The sequence below is a fragment of the Pipistrellus kuhlii genome, unplaced genomic scaffold, assembly GCF_014108245.1.
Source record: "Pipistrellus kuhlii isolate mPipKuh1 unplaced genomic scaffold, mPipKuh1.p scaffold_m20_p_16, whole genome shotgun sequence".
Taxonomy (NCBI): Eukaryota; Metazoa; Chordata; class Mammalia; order Chiroptera; family Vespertilionidae; genus Pipistrellus; species Pipistrellus kuhlii.
The window spans coordinates 3,412,646-3,427,996 of record NW_023425471.1 but is presented as its reverse complement, the minus strand read 5'-3'; the positions used below and the strand labels follow the sequence as shown (position 1 = coordinate 3,427,996).

At 41.3% G+C, this 15,351-nt stretch overlaps 1 protein-coding gene across 1 annotated transcript in view; it reads right to left on the bottom strand.

Annotated features, from left to right (window-relative positions):
- GRPR (gastrin releasing peptide receptor) overlaps positions 1–15,080 on the bottom strand; it is a 34,163-nt gene extending 19,083 nt beyond the window's left edge. Inside the window, exon 1 of the mRNA XM_036440028.2 lies at positions 14,354–15,080. Within this exon, the coding sequence (XP_036295921.1) occupies positions 14,354–14,748 (395 nt within the window). The 5' untranslated portion in view covers positions 14,749–15,080. The remainder of the gene's footprint in view (positions 1–14,353) is intronic.
- Between the last annotated feature and the right edge of the window lie 271 nt (positions 15,081–15,351).

The window sequence follows — 15,351 nt, the reverse complement described above, 5'->3', positions numbered from 1 at the left end:
ACCACTACCAAAGGGAAAAAAGAAACCTTGAAGAGCTTAAAGTTGCCTGTAGTTATTCTACTTATATATAGACAGCATAAAGAAATAAGTGAGTCACAGGGACATATTATTATCCTAGCAAATTCTTGTCAAACGGAAAGTACATTTTTTTTATGCGTTGCATTTCTCATTTCCCCTTGTTGCTTTCCTGTGTAACTTTTAACTATCACCGCTGGTCAATTGGTTCAGACCAACTGGCAATACAATACTAAAAGAGTCATAAAGTAGTCAAGTCTTAGGAATATTTTAGCTCTTCCCTTCCCATGAAATGTCAGCTGTTATCAATCACTGCATAACTAAATGTCGGCTCTAGCTCCTGCTTATTGAGGCTAGGAGACCTGGCCTAGTTGAAAGATCCCAGAGCTTTGATGTACCTGTAACACTTGGCAGTGTCCACTACCACAGGCCTCAGCTGAGATTCCTGACTTCCTCACTTTGAGGTTAGCCAGAGCTCCATTCTCTGAATCTAAATCGCTGAGATAATTTGAGGCTTTGAAGGCTGATCGCACAGGTCTGACCAGGTAGTTCTGTGCTCCTCTTTGAAGGAGCTGTGATGTGGATAGCTTTGAGGGTCAGGCCTATAAGAGAGACGGTGTAGGATTTCCCAGTTCTCATCATGGCAAACTGGCCTGTTGCTGATCAACTCTCCTGAAATGAAAAGCTCAAACACCTCTTTGAAAACATCAGAGAAATACCAAGGCAGTAAGGATGTGAGGGGCCAAAATCCCGGAGAGAAGGGAAATGCAAAGAGGTGAAGCTGTTATTTAGCATCATTTTCCCCTGGAGGCATTTCCTAAATTTCATCCAGCAGCCGGAAACTAAGAGCTGAGCACAGCTTCTAGCAGTTTTAGGAAAAAGGAGGACAATAAATGCAGGTCAGAGCCCACCAAGGAGAGGAGCCAGGTCAATGATCCAGGCTTTCAGCTGAAATGCACAAAGAGGTACATCAGGTAGTAGAAGTGCAGAAACAGAGCCATTCTCACAAAGACCCACGCCCCGCCTCCAATCTGCTCCAGCCCTGATTGGTTTAGATATATAGTCATCTCCCAACTGCCTAAAAGAAGCAAAAGCTAGTCTTTTCTAGAAGATAGTACCATCCAGAGCCTCCAATTATGTACAGTTCTTTATATTCCAAACCAGGCAGTCAAACAAAAATTGCCTCTGATACCAGGAGACAAAACTAAATGACCAAAACACAAGGGAAGAAAATATATAATAGAAACAGACTTAGAGAGGTTTTCTATTAAAGTTACCAGAGAGGAATTTCACAGCATATTGGAACTAATTCAAGAAATTAGACGACCAGATGGAACCAAATGGAAATTCTAGAATTGCAGTATACTATAACTGAAATTAAGAAGTAACTGGAAACTTCAGAAGCAGACTAGATACAGCTAAAGAGAAGATTAGGGATCTGAAAATGGCCAGACTGAATACAGTAAGAAAAAAGAATGGAACATACAGAAAAGGGAGTAGGAAATTTGTAGGCTACAGTGAAATGGTGAAACGAAATTGTGCTTAAAATAGTTTTCTGTAACAGAGGCCTGACCTTAGTATGAAATTTCCTGCCTCCATAAAGCAAAACAGCCACATGGGGGAAAAGCTTGAAAAGCTGAAAGTTAACCTATTTATATGTAGACATAATAAAGAAGGAGAGGAAAAAAAGAATGGGGCGGAAGCAATATTTGAAGTTGTATGGTTGAGAACTTTCCAAAATTGACTAAATCTTCAAACCACAGATTTAATAAAAGCCATGAATCTCAAGCAGGAAAATACAAAGAAAACCACACCTAAATGCATTATAGTGATGCTGAAGAAAGCCAAAAATAAAAGAGAAAAAAAATGTTAAGTCAGTCAAAGAGAAAAAAAATCAATAATTTCAAAGGAGCAACAATAAAACTGATATCTGACTTCACAGCGGAAATCAGAGAACAATACTTTAAAGTGTCAAAGATAAGAATGCCAGCTTAGAGTTCTATGCTCAGTGAAAGTATCTTCCCCTAAATTACATGAAATAAAGACATTTTCAGACAAAAACAGAAAATGTATCTCCCTTAAATGTACACTAAATGAAATACCGAAGGGCATTCTTTGGGCAGAAGTAAAATGATCTCAGATGGAGCCAGAGAAGCAGGAAGTAATGGAAAACAACAGAAAAGGTAAATAAAGGAATAAGTCTACATCTAAATGTAAATATGTAAATGTAAAGTATATGAAAACAATAAAGATAATATCCTGTGGGTTTTAAAATATAGAGATAATTAAAATATAGAATAACAATAACCAAAAGGGCAGAAGAGAATGAAAATGAAGTTAAAGTGTTCGATTATCCTTACACGAGAAGTCCGGCACACGAAATTAAAGCGTGGATACGGTCCCTAAGCCTGGCCTGCGATTAGGGCCATCTTCCTTGGCTCCCCACAGCTGGCTCTGCCCCCTGCTCCCTCCCACCACCAGTTCCCGTTCCCCATTAGGCCATCAGAGCCTGATTGCCATGGTAAGACCAAGAGATCAGCTGTTCTCTGGCCCTGCCCCCACTCCGGGTCGCCCTCTGGGTGTAGGGTGACTGGTGGGGTGGGGGCCTTGGCCTAGTGCCACTCATGTCCCCTGCCACCCACCCTTGGGTCCCCATTCGCCATTAGGCGATCAGAGCCTGCCGGCCAGAGAAAGGAACCTAGAGGTGGTCAGTGTACCTCATTGTGACTGGTCAAGTGGTCGTTCTGCCATTAGGGCCAATTTGCATATTACCCTTTTATTATATAGGATTGTCTGGGAAGTAGGAGAGTTCCAATTTATAGTAAATTCCAATTATCCAAGGATACATGTTGTAAATTCCAGGGTAGCCCCTAAAAGAATACTAACAAGAACTTGTATAATTAACAATCTCATGAAGGGATAGAGAATAAAATAATTAAAATATTTAATTAATTTAAAAGAAGGGAGAGGAAAAGGAGTATGAAATAGGTGATAACAATAAAAACCAAATAAAAAGATGGTAGATTTAAATCCAAATATATCAGCAAAATTGAGTTTATTATGTCTGTTACAGGCCAAGAACCTTTAGCCAAATTACAAATGGCAAATACATTTGTGTAAAGTCACTCATGTTTTGTATACCTGCAAAAATACTAACATCAATAAAGATAACTTCAAACTCAATGTGGTGACATTCATGACATATAGGTTAATGAGCATTATCAATTAAATGAGTAAGATTACTCAAGGCACAGGAAAACTTGAAATGCTGTGAAATTTTACAGCTCATATAAGAAAGAAACTTGAGCCCTGGCAGGCATGGCTCAGTGGTTAGAATGTCGATCCATGCCCAAAGGGTCTCAGGTTCGACTTCTCGTCAAGGGCACAAATCTGGGTTGCAGGTTCCATCCCTGGCCCCAGTGGAGGAAACCAATCGATGTGTCTGTCTCACATTGATGTTTCTCTCTTTATGTCTCTCCCTTTTTCTCTCTCTCCCCCGCTTCCTCCCTTCCACTTTCTTTAAATATCAATGGGAAAAATATCCTTGGATGAGGATTAACATAAAAACACACCAAAAAACAAAAAAGAAAGAAACTTGATAATGACTTTCTAAAATAATTCTAAACATTTGATAATAATCTTAAACATTTATATGACATTACTAATAATGAGTGAAATTTTCCTAACCTGTCATTAATAAGCTAATCTTAATCAAGCATGATAAAAACTGGCTTATCTTTCTAATTTCTCTATAGAAAAGGATATTTCCAAATCATTGTCATTTTAAGAGGAGATAAATAAGTATGAAGCAAAAAATGTTTAAGAAAACAAGTATGATAAATATATATATCAGGCAGTTAATGGATATCATGTTATTTTTCTGGATTTTGTGATGTTTGTGAAATTTATCAACTTATTTAAATTTGTGATTTATTATGATTTATAAATCTAATATATGATTTCTAAATATTTTAATACATTCACTTCTCTACCTAACTTTGTATTCATAATTTTGTTTTTTTCTGAAAATTATTTATTTATTTATTGTCTTTTTAAAAAAATAAGTCTTATGGTTGAAAGTATTACATATGTCCCTTTTTACCCCCATTGCTCTCTCCCCCTCTCCCCCCCAAGCCTTCATCACCATATTGCCTGTGTCTTTGGGTTATGCATATATGCATATGAGTTCATTGGTTGATCTGTTCCCACCTCCACCTTCCCCTGCCTTCTCTCTGAGGTTTAACAGTCTGTTCTGTTTCTATGTCTCCGTTCATCAGTGTATGTTGGTCATTAGATTCCACATATGAGTGAGATCAAGTGATACTTGTCTTTCTCTGACTGGCTTATTTCACTTAGCATAATGCTCTCTAGGTCCATCCATGCTGTTTCCAAAAAAAGCACCCCCAAACAGTCCTCATGAAAACTGGTTAAGATCTTATCATCAAGAGTTGAAATCATTGTTCTTACTATAGTCACTCTGTTAACCATTAAAGGAAATAAATATGATTTACAGCCCTTAACCCAATATTATAGGTGCATAATAAAGCCTACCAGAATTCATTCATGTTTTTTAATTCCTTCTTCCATGTACCCATCCATTTGAGGCAGAATAGTGAGAAGTCCAGAAAATTCCTTGGCAAGTGATGGTGAAACTGAGACAGACAGCTGATTCAGACTGGCCTCATCCAGCACCCTGACTCGCCTGCCTCCTTCTCCCTCACTTGTCAACTCGCTTAAGCATAAAGCCCGCAGGACAATGAGCTTCTGATAAGCATCAAATAATCTTAGGAACAAAGCCTCAGGTCTATTGACCACAGAGACAGAGTTTTGGTCAAACTAGAAATAATATGTAGGCTTTAGTTGTGTTTCAGCTCCAGGCCCAGAAAAGCAGCGAAACCAGATGAAGCAATGCCATGTTGGCATCAGGACCAGATACAATGATCAATAACCCCCTACCCTAGCACTCACCAATTAGTAGAGATCACAAACCTCACCCTATATGATCATTTTGATGAATCAACATATTAAAGGAAACACCTGGAAAGCCAATAATTATTCTATTGAGATCCTCCCCTAAAATTCTTGTCTTTAGAAAACAGATAAGAACCCTAAGACAAAGGACCCAGCACACACACTCTCTGGAGCATATCCAGGCCTTCTTTCCTCTGGCCTGTATCTTTGTTTTCTTTCTCCTAATCTCTAAAGGTCCCCATGAGGCTTGCAACCAGGGGAACAGCAGACAGAGGCAACTGGTCCTGGATAACCCCCTGAATCTGTCTCCAAGGGGCCTTCTTCTGATTCCCGAGTCCACACAGCCCAGCTGGCTTACTTCTTCCACCTCTGTTACTTTCCTTCTAAAAGGCTAACAGCTCTCTGAACAGCGCACCGGATTATTCTCTTCTTTTACTTTGCATGCTAAATAAACTTCCTCACGCTAGAATTTGTGGCTCTGAATTCTTTCTTTGCCAAACTCAAGAACCAAGGATCCACATCACTGGTAACACATTCATGTATTCCATGAACACTAACCAAGCACCTACTACAGGTTAGAAACTGTTCTAGTGCCAGAGAAGTGATAATTAATGACCTACCCTCTTATTTGTGGTGGAAAACAGACAGTAAACAAGTGAACAAACAAATGAACAAAATAATTATCAGTAAAATAATACTGGATGTTTACCTAGAGAAATAAAGATAAACATACATATAAAGTTGTATGTGAATGTTCATGACAGCTTTATTAATAATCATCCAAAAACTGAAACAAACCCTAACACCCATTAACTGATGAATATGTAGATAAACTGTAGTGTAGCCATGTGATGGAATATTACTCCATATTTTAAAAAAAAGAACTACTTATATGTGCAACAATATGAGTTGAAAGAAGCCAAACTCAACTAACTACATACTATATGATATTATTCATATAATATTCTAGAAATTATTAGAAGCGGGGGTAGAGGAAGGGGGCAGACAATCAAAGACATGAGCAAATATGTCCTTGTTTGGGGGATAATGAAAATGTTCTGTATCTTGATTGTGGTGGTAGTGGTTTTATGACTGTATAAGTTTATCAAAGTTCATAGAAATGAAGACCTGAAATTTACTGAATGTAAATTATACTCCAATCAACCTGCAAAAAAGAAATTGGGTGATAAAATGGTGTTGGTCATTCTTTTGGTTTGAGTAGCCAATAAAGACTTCCTAAAGAAGGTGACCTTTAATGTGTAAAATGAACCAGCAGCTTCTAAGCCATTTTAAAGAAAATCAAATCATTTTAAGTAGCAGCAAGAATTTAAAAGATGACTGTAATAAAAAAAATATCTTGGGAGGTAGAAAAAGAGTAATGGAGAATTTTTTCTCTCTTATTCCACAAAACACGTGTTAAGAGAGAATTTCTGCAAACCCCACATACCAGGAGGATTTACAAGTGCAAATATGCAAATGTAGTCTATTCTCAAAGGATGTTATTGACAAGCACAGTTCAGAAAAACCACTAGGAAGCCCTTTCAAGCTATGATCTACGTCTCATGATCAAGTTGGTGTTTTTTTGTTTGCTCCCATGCATATGAAGTTACCAGAAATGGTCATTAATCACATCAAAGTCTCACACTTCGCAAGATAATATATGAGAAACAAGGTCAAAGTTCTCTGCTGCCCTCTCCGCAGCAAGATTGAAAAGGCTCCAATGAAAAGAGGCTTTCTGGGAAACCTCACTTCCATTGCACCTGCCCTCTGAGCACTCGCAGAGTCTGCCAGCAGCTGTGACAGATCCATCACTACGGGGAGACAGGAGTTGAATTTCCTTCCAGAGTGGCAACATATGCTCCAGAGAAATCATAATATAGACAAAGTATGAGCTGGTAGCTCATGTAATCTCGCCAACAGAGGAAGAACTTAAATGGTCTTCTCTCCCATCTGACTGTTTCTGAGTTATATCCTTTTATAATAAACTGCTAATGTAGTAAATAACATGTTTCTCTGGGTTCCATGAGCCATTCCAGCTAATTAATGGAACCCAAAGAGCGAGGATTCTGGGACCCTTGGATTTATAGCCAGTTGCTCAGAAGTATAGGTAACAACCTGGATTTGTGACTGGTGTCTGGTGTCAGGGGGAGAGGGTGGGTGGGTGTTACAGCCTTATAGGATTGAGCCTTCAAACTATTGTATCTGATGCTATCTCTTGCCACATAGTGTCAGAATTAAGTCAAATTCTCAGATAACCAGCTGGTGGTTTTAAAGAATATATTTTTATTGATTTCAGAGATGAAGGGAGAGGGAAAAAGAGATAGAAATATCAATGATGAGAGAGAATTATTGATTGTCTCCTGCACGACCACCATTGGGGATTGAGCTTGTGCCCTGACTGGGAATCAAGCCATGACCATTTGGTTCATAGGTCCACGCTCAACCACTGAGTCACACTGGCCAGGAAACCAGCTGGCGTTTTGAGCATTGCTTGTTGATGTGAGGACTGCCCCCGCCTTCCCCCAATTGGAAACTGAGTCTCAGAACAACATTTTCAAGGATTTGAACTTTATTTGTAGCCATTGGACTTTATCATTTAGTTACTAGTCAAACATAAACCAAGCTGCATTTATTATCCTCTTACTAGATGTAAAGTGGGTCTGGGTGTCGTAGAAGACAGAGATCCCATGGAGCTTCCCATATGATTAAGGAAGAAGAAAACACATCTATAAAAAGGGACCTAGTAATACAAGATAAGATCGTTTGGCATTTAACGAACAGGTAAAAACATCTTGGGAAAGGGGAAAAATCAGTAAAAGAAAAGATCCAGAGAATGGTTCATAGAAGAGAAGGGATTGGGAGTGAACCTTGAAGGATTGCTAGGATTTGGATAGATGGAGGAAATAAAGCCTGGCCATCAGGGAGGGGAAAATGAAGTCAGAGAGGGAAGAAGTCAGGTGGTACATATGCGAGACAATGAGAAGCAGACTTTAGCTAGAGCAGTGTTTGTTCTGGTGAGTCTTAGTATAGGAAGGTAGACAGACAGACTGGGAGGTGGAAGAGGACCTGGCCTAAGAGAATGGAAGGATCAGACAGAAGTTCATAATGCAGAGACAGAAAGTGATCTCCACAAGCATTATTCAAAAGGTCTCAAAACCTCACCAATGGAATGTCTAAATTCTCCAAACCTGTGGCTGGTGATTGTATCGGGCAGCCTGTTTCTTCTCTCTTCATTTTTGGGTATCTTCCAATAGAAAATATAAATATATTTTTTATTGATTTTTTACAGAGAGGAAGGAAGAGAGATAGAGAGCCAGAAACGTCGATGAGAGAGAAACATCGACCAGCCGCCTCTCACACCCCCTACCAGGGATGTGCCCGCAACCAATGTACATGCCCTTGACTGGAATCGAACCTGGGACCCTTCAGTCCGCAGACTGACGCTCTACCACTGAGCCAAACCAGTTTTGGCAGAAAATATTTTTTAAGACCGGAAGAGCCTGTATATCTGGGAGGCATTTGATATTTGCTTATTTGAGGAATTCCTGATATCCTCAATGAGTAAGAGTAGCTAACATGGATCTTAAGAGATTTGGACCCAAAGGCATGTAGCAAACTCTCTTCTGTAGTGTCCAGTAGAACTTTCTGCAGTGATAGACATGCTCTGTATCTGTACTGTCCAGCAGAGTCACATAGTGCTACTGAGCACTTGACATGTGCTTTGTGTGACTAGAGAATGAATTTGTTTTATTTAAGCTAAATTTAAATAACTACAGCCCTAGTTGGTTTAGCTCAGTAAATAGAGCATTAGCCTGTAGATTGAAGGGTCCCAGGTTAGATTCCGGTCAAGGTCACATCTCTGGGTTGCAGGCTTGATCCCCAATAGGGAGCATGCAAGAGGCAGCTGGTCAATGATTCTCTCTCATCATTGATGTCTCCCTCTCTCCCTCTCCCTCCCCCTCCCCCTCCTTCTCCCCCTCCCTCTCCCTCCCTCTCCCTCTCCATTCCTCTCTGAAATCAATAAAAAATATATTAAAAAAAATAACCACATGTGGTTAGTGGCCAGCATGTTGGGCCATCCAGCCTTAGGTGTCAGGAAAGGCTGAAAACTACATTACCTCATAAGTCCCTGGCAATAAATTCAAAGAATATGTACTTCAAGAAGTCTGCATAAATGTAACATTTTCTGATTTCTTTGCACATTCCAAATCACAGCAGAGGGGGAGCTTATGAACAGTCTTCCGTGGGACTGAACAAGGACCACATCCCAATGGAACTGCTACATCTGTATGTCCTTAGGATTCATTCTGCCAGCTCCATTCTAGCAGAAATAACACTGCATAATAATACCGAAGCAGGCACAACCTAACTTGGGCATTACTAGTATAGGCTGCCAACCTTAAATCCAGCTTTAACCTTTATGCTTCCTGGAAAAGAAAACACAAACTCTACTTACCCTTTTCCTGCTTAGGGTCCAATTCAGGTCTAAAATTCCATCACACAATACTGAGGCACCTAGTACAGAGATGGGTATCTAGTAGGAAAGATCATTAAGTAAAAAATACACCCATCTATCCATCCAACCATTCAACTATCTATCCAGCCATCTGTCCACCATCTGCCCATCCACTTATCCACTCATCCATCATCCATCTTCTCCCCATCTACTTCTCATTCCATCTATCCAATTATCTATTTATTCCCAGAATCTATTCACTGACTCGCAAAGAATAGCTTTTCTCTCATTTACCCAAATAATGAGAGCTTAATAGAGAGGAACAAATAAGAAGCAGGTGACTGCATGATACATATTTAAAAGCATGCTTTCAGATAAATTCCAAAAAATGGAGAATAATAAGAATGAGAAGAAAAAGTATGCATTAATGAACCACAATTTTAATTGATAAATATTGACCACCCACTTAGTACAAGGAACTGTGTGAGGCGCTGTGGAAGATACAAAATATATTGTATAAGAAATCCCTGTCCTCAACATTCTTAATAATCTACTTGAAAAGTTAAAGCAGTGAATATATAAGAGGCTAAAAAAGACAAATTAGTGAAATATTTCAAAACAGAAAGGTGAAAGACATCACAAGATAATTTATGTCTCAGATAATAAGTCTCACATTTAGAAGAGGGTTAGGAAAATCTGGGCTAGAATTGTCCAATTTAGGGCTTAAAGTAGGGGTGTCGAACTCAATCAGAGAAGGGGCCAAAATCTAAAATCCAGCCTAAATCGCGGGCCGAATGGTTTACTGAACAGTCATAAACTGTCATTGCGATGGAAACGCAGCGGAGTGTAGTGATGACAGCGCGGTGCGGGCCACATTGCGAGGCTTGGCGGGACGGATTTGGCCCGAGGGCCTTGTGTTTGACACATGTGGCTTAAAGGAAGAGGCTTAAGCCAGATTCCAACTGATAGGCAAAATGAAAGATTAAAAAACCTCATAAGATTTTAAAATTTGGAGGGATCTTTGAAGTAATCTAGCTAGACTCTACTATTTTATGGATAATTCAACTAAGGTCAGAGAGTTAAATGACTTGGTCTGACTCCCTCCTAGAGGAAAGAATGGCAGAAAAAGGCCTAAAGTGCAGTGCTACCAATGCCCATTCCAAGCATACATTGCATGGGATGGGGAGTGGAATCTTCTATTTAGGAGAGGAAAACACGTTCTTGAGAGTGCGTGAGACACAGCATAAGCAAGGAAGCAGAGCCAGGAGTTCAGTATAACCCCCGTGTATGAGGACATCAGTGTGTATGTAAAGAAAAGAAAGCAAGGAAGGTGAGAGAGGGCAGGGACTAATATAGAATTTGAGTGCAAATCTGCAATTGGTTGGCCATACGAAAACCAGAATTCTGGTTTCTGGGACTGCTTTGAAGTCTCCCTTTGACACAGTGGCAGCAGTAGAGACTTTTCTAGAAAAATGTTACTCTTTTCATGTTAACAAAGACTCAAGTTCATCTGGAGGGCTGCAGAAGGGAGGTTGGGATAAAAGTAACGACATTGCTGGTCAACCTACAGGGAGCAGGGATGGATGATTATTAGTGTCTGTTCACACCTCAGAAGGCCTGATTCAGTAGATGTAGGGTGGGGGGTAAGAATCTGTACATTTTTAAGCTCCCCAATGACTGTGATGATCATAAGGTTTGGGGGGGTCTTCTGGTTCACCCATTTTACTAATCTATTCACTGCAGACTAGAAATTTAGAAAACTCTTTGACAATATTTACTAAGTATATGACTCTTATGATCTAGCTATTCCACTCCTAGGTATATACCCAAGGGAAATAAACACTTATATCCCTCAGAAGGCATGAAGAAGAATATCCAGAGCAGGTTATTACCAGCTCTAAACTGGAAACAACCCAATGTCCATCAACATTAGAATGGATAAATAAGTTGAGATATATTCAATACAATGGAATACTACATGATGATTAAAAATCACAAACCACTGCTCTGTGCACCAAGATTGATGACTATCACAAACATAATGATAAGCATAAGAAGTGTGATTCCACCGAAACCGGTTTGGCTCAATGGATAGAGCGTCGGCTTGGGGACTGAAAGGTCCCGGGTTCGATTCCGGTCAAGGGCATGTACCTTGGTTGCGGGCATATCCCCAGTAGGGGGTGTGCAAGAGGCAGCTGATCAGTGACTCTCTCTCATTGATGTTTCTAATTATCTCTCTCCCTTCCTCTCTGTACAAAATCAATAAAAATATATTAAAAAAAAGAAGTGTGATTCCATTTACATCAGATTAAAGAACTGGCAAAAATAATCTATGATAATTAAACTCAGAATAGTGATTGTCTCTTTATAGAGGTGGGTATTTTTTTTATAGAGGTGGGTATTACATGGAAAGGAGCATAGAAGAAACTCCGAGGTGCTGGGACTGCTCCATACCTTCATCTGGGTTGTGGTTATGTTGTTGTATAGACATGTGTACAAATATATCGAACTGTACACTTGTTCAGTTTACTGTATGTAAATTATACCTTTCTGAGAAAAAATAGATATTGTGTATGTGTGGAGATATATATTTGCCCTGCTAACCTCATGAGGTTGTTATAAAGCTCCAACATCTTTTAAAAATGAAACCAATAGCCCTAGCCAGTTTGGCTCAGTGGGTAGAACATTGGCTTTCAGACCGAAGGGTCCCAGGTTCGATTCCGGTCAAGGGCATGTACCTGGGTTGCGGGCACATCCCCAATGGAAGGTGGGCAGGAGGCAGCTGATGGATGATTCTCTCTCATCGATGTTTCTAACTATCTATCCCTCTCCTTTCCTCTCTGTAAAAAATCAATAAAATATATATTTTTTAAAATGAAATCATTAGGTAAGTACACTCATGTTATTTAAGTAGCTCAATCCCTATGCTTGTTGAACTAGGGTAGATGCACTACCTGTGATTCAGATGATCCATCAGCCTTTTTAAGCCGCAGCAAAACACAAAAAGTTAGTTGTAGGAAAGCTCAGAGTAATGACTTGGGAAGGATGCACAGTAACGAACTCTAAACTCACTGAAAATACAACAGAGCTGACAAAGCGTGCAACCCAGCTTTGAAAGCGCTCTTTTGCTGATAGTGAATTTGGTCTGCTTTGAAACTCTGGGGAGGGATTCTGTGCAGCTACATCTTCACATCCCACGCCCTCACTTTCCACCCTACCCACCAACCACCTCCACCCCAAAGAGACAGTAAACGTCATCTGTACCACTGCACTCACAACTCAGAAACAAAAATCTCATCTTCCCATCAAGAAAATCCCCTCCTCTTGAGGTGTCCTCGGCTGTTGGTAACGAGCCCAGACCCTCTGCCGGCTCCAAAGTTTGCCTGCCCTGGATCAATACTTGAAACTACCTGTGGCCATTAGTACCTTGTGGGCAAACGTTCAGGGTCATGGAAGGCTGGAGGTGAGGAGCGGGAATGGAGGGACCCATCCAGCCGGTACGATGTGCAAACCTCATTTCTGGGCTGTTAGTTTTCAATCTTTGAAAACGTGGTGTGTGCCGAGCAGTGTACTCCAGGCGGCTGAGTATAAACACATGTCTACAAACACTGATAGCATTATCTTATTTGCCCATTACTCAAAGCCAGATCACCTGAGGACTATTTGTTCCTCTGCAAAATGAGAAGCCAGCGCCACATGTATTACAATGTGGGGCATTTTCCTTGGAGCACACATTTTCAAGAGCTGCTTCTGTACCTTTCCCGGTACACGTTCAAATCCTTAGGTACCTTTAACACCATCACAGACAGCGGATTTGAAAATAAAAAGTTCTAGTCTTTGGTTCACTCTGCCAATTTTTCTTAATCTGACCATCTGGTCTACGAGGCGTCTGGAATCTATTCATTAACTTGTCCAGTTTCTCGAGCTCAGAAACACATGACATGCACTCAGCAATTTATGTGAGCACCCTGCAGGTATTTCCTGACCGGTTAATTCAAACAGGTCTTCAAAGAGGGAGTTCATTCAAACAGTTCATTCAAACAGGCATTCAAAACTTTTAAGAATGAATACATAGACGTTGTTAAGCAGTAGGTTCACACAAGCAATGCAGTTCACAAATATGCATATTTCCCAGAATAATTGGAAAAGATTTTTGTACTGACTCCCCACCCCAAACATTTCACTCGAAATGAAATGTATATGGAAGGACATCATCAAAGATATTAAAATTCAAACTCAGACTTGAATGGAGCTTCCTCAAGAAAAAAAAAATCCAAGAATGCTTCATTTCACTAGTTAGAAAAAAACAAAAGCAAAACCAGCACGCAAACTGTTCAGTTACAGAAAGCCAAATACAAACTCAGCTGTGAGAAAAGTTCAACTGAGGAAAATGAATTGTAAGGGAACGTCCCTCATTTCCCCCGGTTGGTCATTTCTGAAAGATTTTGAATTCGAAATGCAGTGGGGCTTTTCTGAAGATTTCCAATGGCTTCTAAGAAGCATTTGCCTGGGGTTGAGACCCTATTCGTTGTGATTGGTTTTTCTTAGAGGACAATTAATTTTGCCCGGGGCAGGGGGGGGGGGAGAAGTTAGGGAAAAGCCACGCTCAATGGGTTTGTGTCCAGAAAGTGCACCTCCATCTTAAGCTAATTATTTTTCTTTATCCCCCCTCCCTTTTTTTTTTTTTTTTTTGCCATCCATTCCCTTTTCTTTCTTAAACCAACAGGTAAAACTCCAGAAGTAATCCCCAGCACAAAAAAAGCATGCCCGGTAGGGAATCTGAGTTTGAGCAAAACTTCCTTTGCTGCAAACAGCTCTGCCTGTCCCAGCCGTGGTAGCTGGTTCACTGAGGCAGCCACCCCCCTCGGAGAGCATGCAACTGTTCCCCCCCCCCCCCCCCCCCGGACTTACCTGTCTGCGGAGAGAGCCGTGAGGGTGAAGACAGACACCCCCACCGAGGTGAGCTGTATAAAGGGGATCAGCTTGCAGCCGACCCTACCAAACAGCCATCTGTCGGCCAGGTACCGGCTGGCATCCACGGGAGCGCAGGTCACCAGCAGGAGCAGGTCTCCCAAAGCCAGGCTGGAGATGAAGAGGTTCGGCACGTTGCGCATGGATTTCACGGTGCAGAAGATCTTGATCAGGGTGATGTTCCCCACGAGGCCTATCAGGATGATGACCCCGTAGATGGCAGGGATGACATAGAGGACCCCCGGGTGGAACCAGTCCTCGCTCACGGGGAGCTCCAGACTGTGATTGGAGAAGTTGCAGGACACGCTCTGGAGCCAGCAATCGCTGAGAGCCATCCTAGGTGCTTGCCCACCGGACAGGTGTCCTCAGCTGCCGCTCCTTAACTTTGGATGTAGCAGGTGGGGGAAGCTGAGGACAAAATCTCTGCTAGGCTCCTTCTCTTCTTTACTAAAAACACTCTGAGTGCATGCAGACCATGGCATCCAAACCCTGTCACTATGTTGATGCCGGTACTGCTCTGATCTTCACATGAATTCAGTCATAAATTCAGTCCAAACAGGGCTCAGCATGAAACTCTCTCTGCATCAACTCTTTCTACCCCCCTTCCAGGCTGAGCCTCCCTCGCTGCGGTTAACTGAGAACTTTTGGGCTGCTGTTTTCACTCGGCATTTCCTGCCTTCCCTGATACTTGGACCCTGAAGGTTTGAAGTGGGTAGAAAAAAACGGCACTGAGCAAGCCTCCCATCCCATAGGCAGGATGCTTCGCTCGTCACTGGCTTCCCCAGCGAACAGCAGCTCTGCTGAGCCGAGGCTCTGAAGAGGAACCGGGGCTACTTATAGACAGAGAATGCCAGCCCCCTGCTGGACACTTCCATCACTGCCCAGCGCCTGGCTCCTCCGGCAGCCCGGCTCACCGCTCAGAGGGCTTTCACAGACAC